This window comes from Mustela nigripes, chromosome 1 (assembly GCF_022355385.1).
Source record: "Mustela nigripes isolate SB6536 chromosome 1, MUSNIG.SB6536, whole genome shotgun sequence".
NCBI lineage: Eukaryota > Metazoa > Chordata > Mammalia > Carnivora > Mustelidae > Mustela > Mustela nigripes.
Window position 1 is genome coordinate 157,487,564 of NC_081557.1, and position 14,132 is coordinate 157,501,695.

Here is a 14,132-nt window from a genome sequence, read left to right on the forward strand (position 1 = left end):
CTGATGCCTCTACTGAGTTTCTCTAGGATGTATGGCATAGCATTACATCGCTTCCCACTAAAAACTTAAAACCTCACATTCAGTATATCCATGAATCCCATTAGCTCTACATTCAAGAGTTACTGAGAATCCAATTATTTCTCATCAAATCCATTTTCCTACCAAGTTATGATCAGCTCACTTCTGGTTTACTGCAAAGGATTCGTAACTGATCTCCTGGCTTCTGTCTTATTCTTTCCAATCTTTCTTCAGCAGTAAAAGTCAACTGTCCAGTAAACTGTTAAACATATTAGGTCATGTCCCTCCTCTGCCTGGAACCCATCAGGCTGTCTGTCTCAGTGGAATTAACAGCTCAAGTCATTACAAGTTTAAAAGCTCTGTTTAGGCTCCATCTGGCCCCCACCCATTACTTCTCAAACATTCCTTACCTGACTCTAGCTCCCTGGGTTCCTGCCATACCAGTGTCCCTCTTCTCTCCCACATGGCAGAGAAACACCTGCCTGACACATTTGCAGGAGAAACACCTGCCTGACACATTTGCACTTACTCTTTTTTTAGTCTGGAATGCTTTTTCTACAGAGGCTTTTCCTGATTGAAGGTACTGCCTTTTCTCACATGCTTTTTGTTCTCATTATTTGGTTTATTTTCCCCTATAGTACTTATCACCACCTGACATAACATATATAATACTTACTTTATTTATTGTCTATTGCTCCTATTATGATGTAGGCCTAGAAGGATAGAGATGTCTGTCTCTTGTTTGCTTATTCACTAGCACGTTCTTAAATAAAGCCCAGCATTAACACTCTTTTGAATGACTTAAAAAATATGAATTTCTGTTATGTTCCTGTAAGTACTATTATTTTGGTTAAAAATACCACTTGCCAGGGATGCCTGAATAGCTCAGTTAGTTAAAGCATCTGACTCTTGATTTCAGCTCAGGTCATGATCTCAGGGTCGTAAGATCGACCCCTCCATCAGGCTCTATGTTGGGTGTGCCTGATTAAGATTCTCTCTCTGCCCTTCTCCATAATCCTGCTCACTTTCATGCTTTCTCTCTCTTTCAAAAAACAAAAAACAAACAAACAAAAAAAAACACTAGTCATAAACATTCCAAGTTTAATTTTATATGGCTTTCATTATATTCTGGTATTTAATTAGTGTTAGTCTGCATTTATTAAATGCTTTTATATCCTGATGGAAAAAGAGTCTTATAAGGTTCAGCTGACATTTATTAATATTACTGTTCTCGGCAATATTTTAACAGGAACATGATATATCAATGAGAGAGTTTGTAAATATCATCATTCTGAAGTCAAATGTTACCAAGTCCTTCAGTTTAATATTTTTGTAGATTTCTTATATTTGGTATAGCCACTCACTTCTTGTAGTTGCAATATGCTAGATCTCAAAACATGTTCTTGATTCCTTTTTGCGGGATAACTGTGCTTATGAAGTACTCTGCACCTAGTAAACTTTTAATACTGCTTATAGAATAGAATTGACTCTTGCATGTGTGTATTCACATAGGTGTTAAGTTGAGCAAAATAATGAAGATTTGGGCCAAACAACAAAAAATATTATCTAGTGGTCAGAAAGTAAATTGAGAGCCTGGTATTTCTAAGTTTGTATATGATAATCATTTGGTCCATAAAATATTAGTCTCCTAAAACATATTTTCAAGTGCAGGCTAGGGAAAATCAATAAATGAGAAATAATGTACTTAGGATTTTTGTGATTGCATATTGTCCTTGGTAACCTTGTATTCTGTTACCACATTCTATATTTCTTTTACATTCTCATGAAAACGAAATGAATGCTTTTTGGTTTCATTTTGTCACTCTCCATTTAGCCTGTAAGTCACTAAGATGTAACCATTTCAGGATTTGAAAGCAATGTATAAAATCAAATATATTATTTTTAAAAATAAATTACTTTGCATACTAATAGCCTTAACTTCATGTTAATTTAAAGTATTTTTTTGCCATTTAATTATTTACAAAATAGGAATCAGAAATAATAAGATATAGTTTTAGGAAGTTAAGATGGCTTTTTTTTTTTTAAGATTTTATTTATTCGACAGAGAGAGCACAAACAGGTGGAGTGGCAGGCAGAGGGAGAGGGAGAAGCAGACTCCCTGTTGAGCAGGGAGCCCTGATGTGGGGCTTGATCCCAGGACAACTGGAATCATGACTTGAGCAGAAGGCAGGCACATAACTGACTGAGCCACCCAGGGATCCCTAGGATTGCTTTTTAAGGTTACTTCTATGATTTGTAACCTGAATGTTGCATGATAAAAATACTTTGCAAGGATTTTGAAAGATATGTTAGTGTGATATTTTCTAAATATTTGCTCCTCTATAAATTTTTTTTGCAAGAGCGTTTTTAAAGATATTTTCATTGCATAGCCCTGTGACCTCTTTTCTTCTCTCCACACAACTCAGACATTCTTTACACTACCTTTACACTACCCAGATTATTTATTCCTCTGTAGAGGTTGTTCACGTTTGCTTTACTATCCTGGTATCTCTATATGTTTTTAATAACAAATTCCATACCATTAGCCTTTGTAACTTAGAGAAGTTTCAAATCTTCATATGTGGCCTATAAAAAATGATGCCTTTCCGACAAGGGACGCAAAGGCAAAAATGAACTATTGGGATTTCATCAAGATCAAAAGTTTTTGCACAGCAAAAGAAACAGTTAACAAAACCAAAAGACAACTGACAGAATGGGAGAAGATATATGCAAATGACATATCAAATAAAGGGCTAGTGTCCAAAATCTATAAAGAACTTAGCAAACTCAACACCCAAAGAACAAATAATCCAATCAAGAAATGGACAGAAGACATGAACAGGTATTTCTGCAAAGAAGATATCCAGATGACCAACAGACACATGAAAAAGTGCTCCACATTACTCGGCATCAGGGAAATACAAATCAAAACCACAATGAGATATCACCTCACACCGGTCAGAATGGCTAAAATTAACAAGTCAGGAAATGATAGATGCTGGCAAGGATATGGAGAAAGGGGAACCCCCCTATGCTGTTGGTGGGAATTCAAGCTGCTGCAACCACTCTGGAAAACAGCATGGAGGGTCCTCAAAATGTTGAAAATAGAACTACCCTATGACCCAGCAATTGCACTACTGGGTATTTACCCTAAAGATACAAACGTAGTGATCCGAAGGGGCACCTGCACCTGAATGTTTATAGCAGCAATGTCTACAATAGCCAAACTGTGGAAAGAACCTAGATGTCCATCAACAGATAAATGGATAAAGAAGATGTGGTATATACACGATGGAATACTATGCAGCCATCAAAAGAAATGAAATCTTGCCATTTACAATGACGTGGATGGAACTAGAGGGTATCATGCTTAGCGAAATAAGTCAATTGGAGAAAGACAACTATCATATGATCTCCCTGATACAAGGAAGTGGTGATGCAACATGGGGGCTTAAGGGGATAGGAGAAGAATCAATGAAACAAGATGGGATCGGGAGGGAGACAAACCATAAGTGACTCTTAATCTCACAAAACAAACTGAGGATTGCTGGGGGAAGGGGGGTTGGGAGAGGGGGAGGGGGTTATGGATATTGGGGAGGGTATGTGCTATAATGAGTGCTGTTAAGTGTGTAAACCTGGTGATTCACAGACCTGTACTCCTGGGGATAAAAATACATTATATGTTTATAACTAATAAATAAATAAATTAAATTTAGAAATATTAAAAAAAAAATGATGCCTTTCCAAGGAGAATGGTAGTCATTAGTTTTGCCCATATCAAAGTGGAATGTATCATCCCTAAGCAAAATATAAGCTCACACTGTGCATAAAGACAACTCTTGTTTGCTTCGGCCAGAGGCATGTTTTATGAGGAAAAAAAAAATTTTTAAGCAGGCCATTAAGAAATATTCTTGTTCCCTTTTTAATGTCTTTGAACTGTACGTGTGAGCAGAATTGTAAGGAATTTCTAGTGACTCATTCCTAGTTTTGGCCATCCTCGTGTTCTGTGAGGTTGTGCATATTAAAACCTCTAAACAGCTCTCGGAAAGTCTTGGCAATAGAGCTTGTCGCTTGTGCCTATCAGCAATGTCAGAAGCTTTTTTCCAACTCTATCACTAGCAAACAATATTGCATAGTTATTAAAATACGGGAATTAACTACAAAATCTGCAAGTGGCAAACAGTGTTGTAAATCAACTAAGCAATTAGCATGAGGTTTTTTAAGTGACTGAATACAAATTCAGAATTATGAAGTTACTATCTAATAACCCAACAAGTGATGTGAATAAATCCCTGCTAATATGAAAATTATCAAACCACTGAAATACTCTTTTCTACAAGCAAGTCTGTGGATCCTCGTGCTAATGTGCTTAGACTGATAACTACAGGCATTCCGTGAAAGCTTTGTTTATTCCAGTTGCTGTGGATTGTGTTTAGAGAATCTGTCATCCAAATGATCAGAAAATCGAAATCTGCAATTTATTTTCTCTTAATAGGTAGACAGGTTTTCACTGGCTTAAGCTCAGTTTTATTAATACTCTTTGAAACTAATTTCTGGAAAATGAATTTTAAAGGCAGGATTTTGTCATTTCTACCCTCCTCCCCAACCCGCCATCACTGTAATACAAGACTCAAAGCCACCTGTACATACTTTGGAAATATATGTTAAATAGGCACAGGCTATAATCTCCTGTCATTCATCTGCATTGTTGCAAAGGACCCCTAGACCTTGCTTCTGCCACAAGTCATTCTATATGTTGTTCTCAAAATTACTTTCTGATCAGGCTGTTTTCCTTCCACAAATTTCCAGCTCCTTTCCAAATAAAAGGCAAAAACTTCATATGGCTTCAATGCCCTCCATGATCTGGTCTCACTTAACATACTTTTTCTTTATTTTTGTTTATATTGCAATATTACTTCCATACAGAAAAAAGCTCAGACATTAATGAATGAAAAATAAAGTAACAACCAGGCAACCACTGTCCAGATCAAAAAATAGAAGGCTATCATTATGACAGAAGCCAACTTTCCTTGTGCATCTTTCTGATGATATCCTCCCCAGCATCTCAGAGCTAATCACCCAGAGGTGATCACTTTCCTCATTTTCTTTATGGTATCTCCACCTGCATGTAAATCCTTAAATACACAATTAACTTTACCTGCTTATGAATGTTAAAAAATGGAATCAGACTGTTTTCTTCAAGTATTGTTTTTTTTTCACCCAACATTATTCTTTTAAAAGTCCATTTGTGCTACTCTGTATAGCTCTAGGTTCTTAAATTTTAAGCTGTTTAGTATTACATTGGATTACATTACATTGGTTCCATATACCACATTGGATTAATGTGGTTACATTGGATCCATATACATTGAATCCATATTGGATCCATATACCACAGGAGATTTATCTTTTCCATATTGATGGACATTTGGATTTTTATTATTCCCAGATTTGGGCTATTATGTACAGTGTTGTTATAAACATTCTCGGGTATACATTTTGATGCCCAGGATTCTCTTAAGTGTTCATACCCAAGGAGTAAAATGGTTGGAACATTGCTGTACATATCTTCATCCTAGATAAATATTTATGTAACACTCAAAAACAGGCAAAACTAATTTGCCTGTAAATATCCATTCTCTGCTGGATATGTCAGGACATTTTCTAAAGTATTGAACCGATTTAAACATCCAGCAATAGTAAATGACAACTCCTGTTTCTTCATATCCTTAGCAATATTTGAGATTATCAGACTATTTCTCTTTCTGCTTCTCATCTCTTTACTTTTGCTTTGAGATTTTCTAGTTGTTTATTCCTTTGCACTACGGGTATTAATTCTGAAGTATTACAAGTCACTAATTCTCTCTTCCTCTGTTTCTAATCTTCTGATTAACTCAGTTATTAAATTCTTAACTTCAGACATTCTCTTTACTCATTCTTAAATTTATGTTTAGTTTTTTTCAGATTGTGCAATGACATTTCATGTGCTTTCCAATTTCCTGTCAATTTGTCCCTTGTCAATTTGTTCTAGTATGGTAACACAATTTTTATAATATGGATCTGAAAATTTCAGTATCAGAGTTCTTGAAAGATCTATTTCTTTTGTATATTATTTCCACATTTGTATATGTGAAATAGAATTTCCTTTTACATGGTATCTTTGACTTCTGTTTTGAACATTGTTTAAACAATTACTTAAAGGAATAATGTAAGACCTAAAATGCAGATATTTTCTCCAGAGAGCACTACAGATTTATTTATTTATTTATTTTCTGGCATGCATCTGGAATCTCTTCCAGTTTCATACCACTTTAAATTGCATTAAAATTTGAGACAGATTATTAAGACCTAGGTTTTAATCCAAGGGTTGAAAAATTTGAGGTCCAAAGAGATGGAGTTGAAGTAAAATGATTTATGATGACTTTCTGTTCTGTAACCTTCTGTGTGATCTTGAATTGAAATTTTTCTTATCTGTTAAAATAGTCCATAGCCAGTAACTCCCAAAATGAAGGTTTCCTTTTCTTTTCTTTTCTTTTTTTTTTTTTAAATACTTTCTGTTGTGTTTCTCTGGTGTCTTGTGTTTAATAGTTGCAGTGTATGTTGCTTTTGTTTTATGTTATATTTTTTGAGTATGTGGCTTTTTCCAAACTGTGATTATTTTGGAAGTGGTGGCCATGACTTTCTACAGTATCGAGTATAGTGGGTACTACACTCACTACACTGAGTGTAGTAACTTGATGCTGTAGATGCTCAATTCATGTTAAATAGGTAAGTCAAAGAATGAATAAATTTTGGAAATAGGTATATAGATAAAAATGATTCAACCACGTTCAGTATTGCCATAGGGAAGAGAAAGTATTTTTTCTACTGTAGGTCCTAGACCTTCAATCTAATTTCTATTGCTATGTTTACCTGTCCAATGTATTGGCTGATTGTCCTCATAAAGCATAACTGGTCTGAGGTAGGATGTACAAATAGTGATCCTAATCTGTTAAAGAGCTTAAAAACAAAGTCTAAAAACATCTATTCAGAAGAGAAGTGATAGGATGTAATAAAAGTTTATTTGGGTCGTAAAATTTGAAGACCATGTTCATTAATAATTCATCAGTCATCTGTAAAAGAACCATTAGGATAGCCATTTTTACTCTAGACCTTTAATCAATTCCAGCTGATTTTTCTGGAACCAGACTTTGGCCACAAAACTTTGAAAGGATCCATTTGCCTGGGTATTTACTTGTAATATTGGAATTAAAAATAATTTTGAAAGGAAAATCTAGCATATTAAGGAAATATAACTTAGCATATTCAACAACTGTTTTAATGAGATAAGAGTAAAAATTAAAAAACAATATTTCATATCAAAGCATATATTGGGATAATATTTTGCCAGATAGATCTTTTAGTTTTGCAATACATTTAATTAGTATTCTTAATTGTTTTAGTATCATCCTGAAGAGTGGTATTCAGCTTTCTGTTTATTAAATTGCTGTTTAACTTTAAAGATTTATTAGATTTTGAAGACCACGAATAAATAGAGAATGTATATGGTCCAAAACTACTGGTAAAGGAATCAATCAAATAAGATCTCTTTTGAATCATCTTTACTTTGGTTTGTCAATAAGTAAATGTTTAAAATGTAGACTAATTCTAACTCTAAAATTACAGAATTTTATTCTTATTGGCATGCTTCTGAATATGATCTTCGTTTTGGAGTTTATTTAATTCATTCTGATTCTAATGACCTCATGGCCTACTTCAGAGTATTTGTACATTGCATTGCATAGTCGTTGGCTAGGTCTGTGTTTTGTCTGTATAACTGAATGTTTGGTAACAAATTCTGACAATTATCTGAAAGATTACTATATATTTTAAAATACATAAATATTTAGAATCATTAAGATGTTCTATATTTTACACATAATATTAAAGGATTGATTAAATTTTTACTTTTCTCTCATTTGACATCATTTGGATTAAACAAATCAGTATTACTTGAAATTTTTATCCATTCCCAAAACCTCTCTTCTACTGATCTATTAGTGTTCATTAGCATCAAATAGTGTTGTAATGGAAAAACAATCAGGAGCTTGACAACAAAAAAAATCTGAAATTTCTTTTTTTCTTATGTTCTAGAATCCTAGAAAGTTACGGTCTGGTATGGCATTTCACATCTCAAGGGAATATACTTCTTCTTATTTTTCCACTCTGTGTGCTTTAAAACAGTTACCAGAGCCCCAGAAATTATGTGCTCATTCCAGTTGGAAAAAAAGAGGAAAGATGAAAGAACAATTGCACAAAACACCTGCTTACATTCCATTGGTCAGAATTAGTCACATGGTCTCACCTTGCCTAAAAGGAGACTATAGATTGTCTTTTTTCTCAGGTGCTAATATAAAAAGATAGATAGATAGATATAGATATACATATGCATATACGTATATATAATTAGTGCAGAAGAGAACAACTACCTGGGAACAAATAGCAGTCACCTCCTTTATCTATTTACTTACTGATTTATTTTACTCTGAGGTAAGATATAAACAGTAGACCAAGACCACATTTTAAAAAAAAGAAAGTGTCACCAGTTTAGAAAACCAAAATTTAAAAAATATTACAAATACCACAAAATCAACGTAGTTGTAGATAAGCCTCAAACTTAGAACTGATTTTCTGAGTGTCCAAAGTGAAAAGGGATACCAAGATAATTAGTTATCTTATTTTAATTATTTAGAAGTGGGCACAAAATGAAACCCTATTGGCTCTGAAAAATTCAAAAATTCATCTCATGGTATTTTTAGGGGAAAACTGAATGTTATGGTGGGCAATATTTTTATAATAGATGAAATGATTTTATAAGACACTTACTTTGGATCTTTGACTAAAAGCCAAATTAAAGTGTTATTTTACACTCAATGAAGATTCATCTGTGAGTCTCTAAAGAAAAATGATCCAAGGATAAAAATGATCCAAGGATAAAATCATATATACATATATACATATACATATATATGTATATACAGATTTTAACCTGCCTGGAGGGCTATATGTCTATGTAGCCCATATGTATGCATATAATTATGTGTGTATATATGTATATGTATACATATGGGCTAGATAGACATATAGCCCTCCAGGCAGGTTAAAATCTGCCTGTATATATATGGTTATCTGTAAATATTACTGTTTTATATGTATATATATATATGGTTATCTATAAATATTACTGCTCTGAGGGGTCTCAGAACAAATTTAAGAAATTTAGGAGTAGATTATCTAATTTCCTATAGTCTGCCAGCATGTTTCAAACCAATTGAGCTTCCTTAATACCAGGAAAAAGTGAAAGGAGCCTATTTGTTAATTGTAAGAGGACAAAAACTCAAAATGGTAAAAGATGTAGAAACAGAAACCAATTTGCTAAATTTAATAAATTACACAGTTTGCCAAAAACTTAAGTGGATTTTTATAGCAGTGATAGACGCTGTTTTTTCAATGAAATGTGTGGTTATATCTACATTTCAAAATTATTTATCAAATAATTCCAAGTAAATGTTATGTTATAAATTTTCATTAAACTATATGTTCTTAGAATTTTTTGGTTTTTTTCAGAGAGTTTATGTAGAGTTTATCTGTTAAAATATTATTTTACATATTTTTGACATATATAGATAACAAATGCTTCAAGATACAAAAAAATTATGGTTTCTTAAATTTAATTTTATTATTGCTGAATTGTAGATTGGTCCTAGAGTGACAAGAATAATGAATTCATGGCCCCTGAAGTTTTATAGTCACTTTCATCTAATTTTTGTTATAGTAGTAATTAAATGAGAAATGAAAAGAAATTAAGTGATTAAACATTATTCAATACTATGACACATTAATAACATATAAGTTATATTTTTAAGTTAATTCTTTCAAAGTTCAAAAGCAATTTTTAGGTTGTGTATAAGCAAAACTCTTTGAAGAATTAATTTTTGGTTTCAGGGAGCACTGTAGATTGACATCAAGGATTTCTCTTATTTCCATGTAGGAAGAACCTTTTGTAATGGTCTCTGAAAATGTCTTGGGTAAGCCGAAGAAATACCAAGGCTTCTCCATTGATGTTTTGGATGCCTTATCTAACTACCTGGGTTTTAACTATGAAATTTATGTTGCACCGGATCACAAGTATGGAAGCCCACAAGAAGATGGGACATGGAATGGCTTGGTAGGAGAACTAGTCTTTAAGGTAAGCATTTACTTATCTATCTACCTATCTAACCATCACCAATGACTGAACTGTAACTTCTAGAAGCTTATTTCCTATAAAACAAGTGCAAAGCAGAGGTTTAAGTGGTAATGTTGAGTGCAAAAGTTGCAGCCAGTACTATTTTATGAACTCTGTGTAGAGAAACTGATGAGAAAAATAAAGCTACATTTTAAAATATTTTATATAATAGAAAAGTATCTATAAAAGGCTTTACTTTTGCCAAATTTATACTCGAAATATTTTGTCAGTATATGATACACACCAAAGTCACAATGTAATTCATATCATTGTTTTCTTTTAAAAATGCAGTGTTATTTGCAAAAAAAACCCCAAAAACAAAAACAAAAAATCAAAAAAACCCAAAACCAATTAGGGGCTACTCATTTAGTTTCAGGATCTAAGTAAGGTAGATCTATCCTTACTACTATATTTCTCCTTGTTCTTTGATTTTTCAGAGTGCTTAAACTTCTTTATTTGTTTATCTCTATTTCTGTCAGATTTTGAATTTTTTCATTTTTTTGAATCTGCTATTAGGTGCTCACACACTTATAATTATGTTTTTGATGAATTTTTGAATAGTTCGGTTTAGGTTTATAATTCACTATTTGATTTATGTATGTCCCATTTTTCTCTCTGTTATTTCTTCTTTTGTTTCTCTTTTGGTTAATTGAATATTTTTCATATTTGACTTTATTTTCTCTTTTGACTTTTTACTGTATTTCTTTGTACTTCTCTTTGTGTGGTTAGTATAGAGATTACAATATGTGTTTTTATCATATTCTATCTAGTGTAATATCATACCACTACACATTTTTGAAAAGGTATAAATTTGTAACAATATAATTTCATTTATACCACCCTATCCTTTATGCTATTGTTGTCATAATAATTATTTCAGAACTCCAGAGTAAAATGTAATAGTTTTTTAACTTAAACTTTCAGTTCTCTTTTATAAATATAGAGAGAAAAAACGTTTCTGGTATTTAACCATTTATCCACTGTTTCTAAGGTTTTTCAGTTAATTCTACATTTCTGTTCACTCACCTGACATCATTTACTTCAGAAGAACTTCCTTTGGAATGTCTTGAAGTGTAGTCCTATAAGTGTATTTCACCCTTTTTTTTTTTTAACTTTAAAATGTCTGTATTGCCCTGTTTTGAATTATATTTTTAGTATGCATAAAACTCTGAGTTAACAGTTTTTCTCAATGTTAAACATTTTAAAGGTGTCTTTCCGTAGTCTTTTTGCCATATATTTCTTCTGATGAGAAGTCAGATATCATTTGTACTTTTGTTCCTTTTTTTAGTGTGGGCTGGCTTTTTTACATTTTTTTTTCATTTTTGATGTTTTGATGTGTAACTATGATCTGCCTACATGTGGTTTCCCTTGTATTTATACTCCTAGGGATTCACTGAGTTTCCGAAATAAGTTTCATATAATCTAGTAAATGTTGGCAATTTTTCTATAGTTATTTTTTCTATGCTTTTCCCTTCCTCCTCTCTCTTTAAAGCTTGGAGAATATTCATGTTAAACTTCCTAATATTGTCTCTAAGTTACTGAGGTGTTATTTAATTTCTTGAAATATTTTTACTCTCTGACTTTTACTTTAAATTATTTGTCTTGATCTGCTTTCAAACTTACTGATTCTTTCTTCTGCAGTCTCCAATTTTCTGCTAAGTTCATGTGGTAAACTTTTTTTATTTTAGGTAGCTTATTTTCCAGTCCTAGAATGTCAGTTTTTTAAAAAGTGATTTCCATTTCTCTTCTGAGATTCCATATCTTTTTATGATCATCTTTTCTTGTAAATCCTTCACCATACTGATAACAGGTGTTTCAGAGTCCTTATCTGCTACAGTTTCAACATCTTTGCCATCTCCAGATAGACTTATGTTCACTACTTTTTCTATTAACTGTAGATCACATTTTTCTAATTCTTCTCATTTTCTATTTTGTCACATTTGATTGAATACTGACCATTGTGGTTGATACATTATGAACACTTGAGATTATGTCTCTGAGATTGCATACTCTGAAGAGGACTGATTTTTGTTTTAGTAGCTAGTTATTATAGGTTTCCCCTGAACTTGTGGATCTTCGGTTTTACATGTTGTTAAGCCAGGTCTTTTTTATTTTCTTTAGTTTTGGGGGAAAATCAATTGGTTTTAGCAATCCTTATGTTCTTAAGCATAGCCTTCTGGAGTTTCTATGAAAAGCCTGTGGTTTTCATCAAACCCTTGTGACTTAGAGAGACTCAAAATTTTATCTCTATCTTCCCTGTCATAAGCAGTAATTATAATCTTTGTTCAGCTCTTTCAGTCTTCTGGTTGTTGCTTTCTGCTGATTTTTTAAAAAGTTATCCTCATGCATGTGCAGTTTAGGAGTCAACCAAGGACTTGAGGGAAGCTTATTCACAAATTTTTGGCTCATTCTTCCATGACTCTCTCCTGTCTGTGATTTGCTTTTAATTTCTGGCCACCCTGACTGCCTCGGGCTCCCATCTCCTGACACTTAAATCTTATAAGACACTGACTTTATGTTTGAGCTCCAGTACCTCTTGTCATCTAAACTGAGGTGGGTCTTCAATAAATAAACCGTGTAAAAGTGGATCTCACCTAATGCAATTACCATTTTCAAGAGTCAGATACCCTTCAGTTTCTTCCTTCCTTTGGTTTTATCTCCAGTCTTTTTAATTTATGTTTTTAAATTTGATACAGAATTTATAATTGTTATTCTTTATTGGGTTAATTCAGTAAAAACTACCTTATCATTGCCAGAACCGGAATTATTTCTGAAATACTTAAACATATTCAGACAGCTAAAAGGTCTGAATAAGTTGTTTTCAAGACATGGGGAAGAGGAAAATATAAAATGTTTTGACGGTAATTATAAGAAAAATAATAATGCGATTTTTATATCCTTTAAAATCTTCCTGAGTTTGTTTTATTTATTAAATCAATTACACATGGAATCTTATTTGAAAAACATTAATATAAATATTTTCAGTAGGAAAGAGAGAATGATCAATTCTCATTTCTCTTATTAAAACTATGATAATTTATCTTATATTCCTCTTTTAAAAACCCACAAACCTTCTGTATTCTGCCTTTCTATCTCTGAGAGGTCCTACCTGATCTGAACCCAGATAAGCAACAATGTTAAAACAAAGGATAAAGAAATGCACAGGCATTATTAAAAAGCAATATAAAGATTGCTTTATAGAGAATGGATAAAATTCTTAATGAGCTCTTTTGCTAACAAACTTCATTTGTTATGCAAGTTGATGATAAAAAAGCATGAGAATTAGTCTAATATTGTTGCTGTTTTTAGACTTGTAGGCTTATTCCAGTTAGTTACATTCTTAAGACTTGCTTTCTCATCTTTGAAGTGAGGAATATAAGGATGTTGATGTAAAGATTACTTAAAAGTATAACTTTAAACACTTTAAGAATTTATTATATAACAACCACACATAAGCAATAGTATGCTAGTATTCATTAACATTTAATTTAATTGTTTTCATTTTCATGTAAGGGCATGTCGTGACTGTATGATAACTTAAAATTCGGTGCAGTCCTTTTAGAAAGCAAAAAATTGGGCTTAAAGAAAGCAACTGCCATATGATTTTTAGCCAGAAAAGTTGTAACTCTGTTTATTGCAACTAGATTTTTATTTTATTCACAGAGATATTTGGCCATTCTGACCAAGCTCTGAGAAATATTTAGATATTTCTCAGATGGAGAAGAATAAGCCTACTAAAAGTTTGTTGGAGAAGGCAAAGATAGGAAAAAAATTGAGAAAATGTGGTGTTATGAAAGCCAAGGGAAGACATTTTAAGGAGGAAAGAACAGTCAGCATTATAGAATGA

General features: G+C 32.5%; 1 protein-coding gene across 1 annotated transcript in view; it reads left to right on the forward strand.

The window, feature by feature from the left end:
- GRID2 (glutamate ionotropic receptor delta type subunit 2) overlaps positions 1-14,132 on the forward strand; it is a 1,183,642-nt gene that overhangs the window by 849,094 nt on the left and 320,416 nt on the right. Inside the window, exon 10 of the mRNA XM_059414235.1 lies at positions 10,049-10,246. Within this exon, the coding sequence (XP_059270218.1) occupies positions 10,049-10,246 (198 nt within the window). The remainder of the gene's footprint in view (positions 1-10,048; positions 10,247-14,132) is intronic.